The sequence below is a fragment of the Schistocerca americana genome, chromosome 3 (genome assembly GCF_021461395.2).
Source record: "Schistocerca americana isolate TAMUIC-IGC-003095 chromosome 3, iqSchAmer2.1, whole genome shotgun sequence".
Taxonomy (NCBI): domain Eukaryota; kingdom Metazoa; phylum Arthropoda; class Insecta; order Orthoptera; family Acrididae; genus Schistocerca; species Schistocerca americana.
This window is the reverse complement of record NC_060121.1, coordinates 52636200-52642073: the sequence shown is the minus strand read 5'-3', so window position 1 is coordinate 52642073 and position 5874 is coordinate 52636200. Positions and strand designations below refer to the sequence as shown.

Below are 5874 nucleotides of genomic sequence, written 5' to 3'. Positions count from 1 at the left end.
CCCACCACGTGGGCTTGGGGGACCGCAATGCCTCGCCGCCTCGCTGCCTCACCGTGTGGGCCCGGCCGACTGCACTGCCTCGCCGCCTCGCCGCATGGGCCAGGCCGACCGCACTGTCTCGCTGCCTCGCCGCGTGGGCCTGGCCGACCGCACTGCCTCGCCGCCTCGACGAGTGGGCGTGGCCGACCGCACTGCCTCGCCGCCTCGACGAGTGGGCGTGGCCGACCGCACTGCCTCGCCGCCTCGACGAGTGGGCGTGGCCGACCGCACTGCCTCGCCGCCTCGACGAGTGGGCGTGGCCGACCGCACTGCCTCGCCGCCTCGACGAGTGGGCGTGGCCGACCGCACTGCCCCGCCGCCTCGACGAGTGGGCGTGGCCGACCGCACTGCCTCGCCGCCTCGCCGCGGCCGACCGCACTGCCTCGCCGCCTCGCCGCGGCCGACCGCACTGCCTCGCCGCCTCGCCGCGGCCGAGCGCACTGCCTCGCCGCCTCGCCGCGTGGGCCTGGCCGACCGCAATGCCTCGCCGCCTCGCCGCCTCGCCGCGTGGACCTGGCCGACTGCACTGCCTCGCCGCCTCGCCGCGTGGGCCTGGCCGACTGCACTGCCTCGCCGCCTCGCCGCGTGGGCGTGGCCGACCGCACTGCCTCGCTGCCTCGCCGCGTGGGCCCGGCCCACCGCACTGCCTCGCCGCCTCGCCACGTGGGCCTGGCCGACCGCACTGCCTCGCCGCCTCGCCGCCTCGCCGCGTGGGCCCGGCCGACCGCAATGCCTCGCCGCCTCGCCGCGTGGGCCCGGCCGACCGCAATGCCTCGCCGCCTCGCCGCGTGGGCCTGGCCGACCGCACTGCCTCGCCGCATCGCCTCCTCGCCGCCTCGCCGCCTCGCCGCGTGGGCCTGGCCGACCGCACTGCCTCGCCGCCACGCCGCGTGGGCCTGGCCGACCGCACTGCCTCGCCGCCTCGCCGCCTCGCCGCGTGGGCCTGGCCGACCGCACTGCCTCGCTGCCTCGCCGCGTGGGCCTGGCCGACCGCACTGCCTCGCTGAATCGCCGCGTGTGCATGGCCGACCGCACTGCCTCGCTGCCTCGCCGCGTGTGCCTGGCCGACCGCACTGCCTCGCTGCCTCGCCGCGTGTGCCTGGCCGACCGCACTGCCTCGCTGCCTCGCCGCGTGGGCCTGGCCGACCGCACTGCCTCGCCGCCTCGCCGCGTGGGCCCGGCCGACCGCACTGCCTCGCCGCCTCGCCGCGTGGGCCCGGCCGACCGCACTGCCTCGCTGAATCGCCGCGTGTGCCTGGCCAACCGCACTGCCTCGCCGCGTGTGCCTGGCCGACCGCACTGCCTCGCTGCCTCGCCGCGTGGGCCTGGCCGACCGCACTGCCTCGCCGCCTCGCCGCGTGGGCCCGGCCGACCGCACTGCCTCGCCGCCTCGCCGCGTGGGCCCGGCCGACCGCACTGCCTCGCCGCCTCGCCGCGTGGGCCCGGCCGACCGCACTGCCTCGCCGCCTCGCCGCGTGGGCCCGGCCGAACGCACTGCCTCGCCGCCTCGCCGCGTGGGCCCGGCCGACCGCACTGCCTCGCCGCCTCGCCGCGTGGGCCCGGCCGACCGCACTGCCTCGCTGCCTCGCCGCGTGGGCCTGGCCGACCGCACTGCCTCGCCGCCTCGCCGCGTGGGCCTGGCCGACCGCACTGCCTCGCCGCCTCGCCGCGTGGGCCTGGCCGACCGCACTGCCTCGCCGCCTCGCCGCGTGGGCCTGGCCGACCGCACTGCCTCGCCGCCACGCCGCGTGGGCCTGGCCGACCGCACTGCCTCGCCGCCTCGACGAGTGGGCGTGGCCGACCGCACTGCCTCGCCGCCTCGCCGCGTGAGCCTGGCCGACCGCACTGCCTCGCCGCCTCGCCGCGTGGGCCTGGCCGACCGCACTGCCTCGCCGCCTCGCCGCGTGGGCCTGGCCGACCGCTCTGCCTCGCCGCGTGGGCCTGGCCGACCGCACTGCCTCGCCGCCTCGCCGCGTGGGCCTGGCCGACCGCACTGCCTCGCCGCCTCGCCGCGTGGGCCTGGCCGACCGCACTGCCTCGCCGCCTCGCCGCGTGGGCCTGGCCGACCGCACTGCCTCGCCGCATGACCGCGTGGGCCTGGCCGACCGCACTGCCTCGCCGCCTCGCCGCGTGGGCCTGGCCGACCGCACTGCCTCGCCACCTCGCCGCGTGGACCTGGCCGACCGCACTGCCTCGCCGCCTCGCCGCGGCCGAGCGCACTGCCTCGCCGCCTCGCCGCGTGGGCCTGGCCGACCGCACTGCCTCGCCGCCTCGCCGCGTGGGCCGGCCGACCGCACTGCCTCGCTGAATCGCCGCGTGTGCCTGGCCAACCGCACTGCCTCGCCGCGTGTGCCTGGCCGACCGCACTGCCTCGCTGCCTCGCCGCGTGGGCCTGGCCGACCGCACTGCCTCGCCGCCTCGCCGCGTGGGCCCGGCCGACCGCACTGCCTCGCCGCCTCGCCGCGTGGGCCCAGCCGACCGCACTGCCTCGCCGCCTCGCCGCGTGGGCCCGGCCGACCGCACTGCCTCGCCGCCTCGCCGCGTGGGCCCGGCCGACCGCACTGCCTCGCCGCCTCGCCGCGTGGGCCCGGCCGACCGCACTGCCTCGCCGCCTCGCCGCGTGGGCCCGGCCGACCGCACTGCCTCGCCGCCTCGCCGCGTGGGCCTGGCCGACCGCACTGCCTCGCCGCCTCGCCGCGTGGGCCTGGCCGACCGCACTGCCTCGCCGCCTCGCCGCGTGGGCCTGGCCGACCGCACTGCCTCGCCGCCTCGCCGCGTGGGCCTGGCCGACCGCACTGCCTCGCCGCCTCGCCGCGTGGGCCTGGCCGACCGCACTGCCTCGCCGCCACGCCGCGTGGGCCTGGCCGACCGCACTGCCTCGCCGCCTCGACGAGTGGGCGTGGCCGACCGCACTGCCTCGCCGCCTCGCCGCGTGGGCCTGGCCGACCGCACTGCCTCGCCGCCTCGCCGCGTGGGCCTGGCCGACCGCACTGCCTCGCCGCCTCGCCGCGTGGGCCTGGCCGACCGCTCTGCCTCGCCGCGTGGGCCTGGCCGACCGCACTGCCTCGCCGCCTCGCCGCGTGGGCCTGGCCGACCGCACTGCCTCGCCGCCTCGCCGCGTGGGCCTGGCCGACCGCACTGCCTCGCCGCCTCGCCGCGTGGGCCTGGCCGACCGCACTGCCTCGCCGCATGACCGCGTGGGCCTGGCCGACCGCACTGCCTCGCCGCCTCGCCGCGTGGGCCTGGCCGACCGCACTGCCTCGCCACCTCGCCGCGTGGACCTGGCCGACCGCACTGCCTCGCCGCCTCGCCGCGGCCGAGCGCACTGCCTCGCCGCCTCGCCGCGTGGGCCTGGCCGACCGCACTGCCTCGCCGCCTCGCCGCGTGGGCCTGGCCGACCGCACTGCCTCGCCGCCTCGACGCGTGGGCCTGGCCGACCGCACTGCCTCGCCGCCTCGACGCGTGGGCCTGGCCGACCGCACTGCCTCGCCGCCTCGCTGCGTGGGCCTGGCCGACCGCACTGCCTCGCCGCCTCGCCGCGTGGTCCTGGCCGACCGCACTGCCTCGCCGCCTCGCCGCTAGGGCCTGGCCTACCGCACTGCCTCGCCGCCTCGCCGCGTGGGCCTGGCCGACCGCACTGCCTCGCCGCCTCGCCGTGTGGGCCTGGCCGACCGCACTTCCTCGCCGCCTCGCCGCGTGGGCCTGGCCGACCGCACTGCCTCGCCGCCTCGCCGCGTGGGCCTGGCCGACCGCACTGCCTCGCCGCCTCGCCGCGTGGGCCTGGCCGACCGCACTGCCTCGCCGCCTCGCCGCGTGGGTCTGGCCGACCGCACTGCCTCGCCGCCTCGCCGCCTCGCCGCGTGGGTCTGGCCGACCGCACTGCCTCGCCGCCTCGCCGCGTGGGCCTGGCCGACCGCACTGCCTCGCCGCCTCGCCGCGTGGGCCTGGCCGACCGCACTGCCTCGCCGCGTGGGCGAGGCAGACCGCACAGCTTCGCCGCCTCGCCGCGTGGGCCTGGCCGACCGCACTGCCTCGCCGCCTCGCCGCGTGGGCCTGGCCGACCGCACTGCCTCGCCGCCTCGCCGCGTGGGCCTTGCCGACCGCACTACCTCGCCGCCTCGCCGCGTGGGCCTTGCCGACCGCACTGCCTCGCCGCCTCGCCGCGTGGGCCTGGCCGACCGCACTGCCTCGCCGCCTCGCCGCGTGGGCCTGGCCGACCGCACTGCCTCGCCGCCTCGCCGCGTGGGCCTGGCCGACCGCACTGCCTCGCCGCCTCGCCGCGTGGGCCTGGCCGACCGCACTGCCTCGCCGCCTCGCCGCGTGGGCCTGGCCGACCTCACTGCCTCGTCGCCTCGACGCGGGGGCCTGGCCGACCACACTGCCTCGCCGCGTGGGCCTGGCCAACCTCACTGCCTCGCCGAGTGGGCCTGCGCGACCGCACTGCCTCGCCGCGTGGCCCTGGCCGACCGCACTGCCTCGCCGCGTGGGCCTGGCCGGCCGCACTGCCTCGCCGCGTGGGCCTGGCCGACCGCACTGCCTCGCCGCGTGGGCCTGGCCGACCGCACTGCCTCGCCGCGTGGGCCTGGCCGACCGCAATGCCTCGCCGCGTGGGCCTGGCCGACCGCAATGCCTCGCCGCGTGGGCCTGGCCGACAGCACTGCCTCGCCGCGTGGGCCTGGCCGACAGCACTGCCTCGCCGCGTGGGCCTGGCCGACCGCACTGCCTCTCCGCGTGGGCCTGGCCGACCGCACTGCCTCGCCGTGTGGGCCTGGCCGACCGCACTGCCTCGCCGCGTGGGCCTGGCCGACCGCACTGCCTCGCCGCGTGGGCCTGGCCGACCGCACTGCCTCGCCGCGTGGGCCTGGCCGACCGCACTGCCTCGCCGCGTGGGCCTGGCCGAACGCACTGCCGCGCCGCCTCGCAGCGTGGGCCAGGACGACCGCACTGCCTCGTCGCCTCGCCCTGGACGACCGCACTGCCTCGCCGCCTCGCCGCGTGGGCCTGGCCGACCGCACTGCCTCGCCGCCGCGCCGCGTGGGCCTGGCCGACCGCACTGCCTCGCCGCCGCGCCGCGTGGGCCTGGCCGACAGCACCGCCTCGTGACCGGACCTCACGGGCCTGGCCGACAGCACCACCTCACGACCGGACCTCACGGGCCTGGCAGACTGCTCGGCCTCACGACCGCATCTCAGGGGCCTGGCCGGCAGCACTGCCTCACGACCACAACTCACGGGCCTGGCCGTCAGCACTGAATTACGACCACACCTCTCGGGCCTGGCCGACACCACTGAATGACCACCGCACCTGACGATCCTGGCCGACAGCACTGCCTCACGACCAGTCCTTATGCGCCTGGCCGACAGCTTTGCCTCACGACCGCCCCTGATGCGCCTGGCGGACCGCAGTGCCCCACCACCGCCCCGGATTCGCCTGGTGGGCCTCAGTGCCTCACGACCGCTCCAGATGGGCCTGGCAGACTGCACTGCCTCACGACCGCACCCGATGGGCCTGGCGGAATGCACTGCTTCACGTCCGCACCCGATGGGCCTGTCCCATCCGCCACCGCACCTTATTGCCTTGGCCGACTGTAGTGCTCGCCGTCGCACCTGATGGGCCTGGCCCGACTGTAGTGCCAAGCCACGAAACCTGATAGGCCTGGCCTGACTGTAGTGCCTTGCCACCACACCTGATGTGCTGGGCCCAGCAGTGGTGCATCGCCGCCACACATGATGGGGTCCAGCCCGAAAGTAGTGCCTCATCGCCACACCTGATAGGCTTGGCCCGACCACAGTGCTTCGCTGACACACCTGATGGTTCTGGCCTGACGGCACTGCC

At 78.6% G+C, this 5874-nt stretch overlaps 2 protein-coding genes across 2 annotated transcripts; both read left to right on the top strand.

The window, feature by feature from the left end:
- Window positions 1-1060: 1060 nt before the first annotated feature.
- LOC124605862 (uncharacterized protein DKFZp434B061-like) lies at window positions 1061-3232 on the top strand. Its single transcript, XM_047137808.1, has 2 exons — window positions 1061-2321; window positions 2514-3232. The coding sequence occupies exons 1-2, from the start codon at window positions 1061-1063 to the stop codon at window positions 3230-3232; spliced, it is 1980 nt and encodes a 659-aa protein (XP_046993764.1).
- Window positions 3229-5142, top strand: LOC124605861 (polycystic kidney disease protein 1-like 3). Its single transcript, XM_047137807.1, has 2 exons — window positions 3229-3540; window positions 3622-5142. Exons 1-2 carry the CDS (start codon window positions 3229-3231, stop codon window positions 5140-5142), a joined length of 1833 nt encoding a protein of 610 aa, XP_046993763.1.
- Window positions 5143-5874: the final 732 nt, after the last annotated feature.

Coding starts and splice junctions, on each gene's coding strand:
- LOC124605862 (XM_047137808.1), top strand. CDS start 1,061: ATGGCCGACCGCACTGCCTCGCTGCCTCGCCGCGTGTGCCTGGCCGAC. Junction 2,322..2,513: donor CTCGCCGCCTCGCCGCGTGG/GCCGGCCGACCG, acceptor GCGTGGGCCCAG/CCGACCGCACTGCCTCGCCG.
- LOC124605861 (XM_047137807.1), top strand. CDS start 3,229: ATGACCGCGTGGGCCTGGCCGACCGCACTGCCTCGCCGCCTCGCCGCG. Junction 3,541..3,621: donor CTGCCTCGCCGCCTCGCTGC/GTGGGCCTGGCC, acceptor CCTCGCCGCTAG/GGCCTGGCCTACCGCACTGC.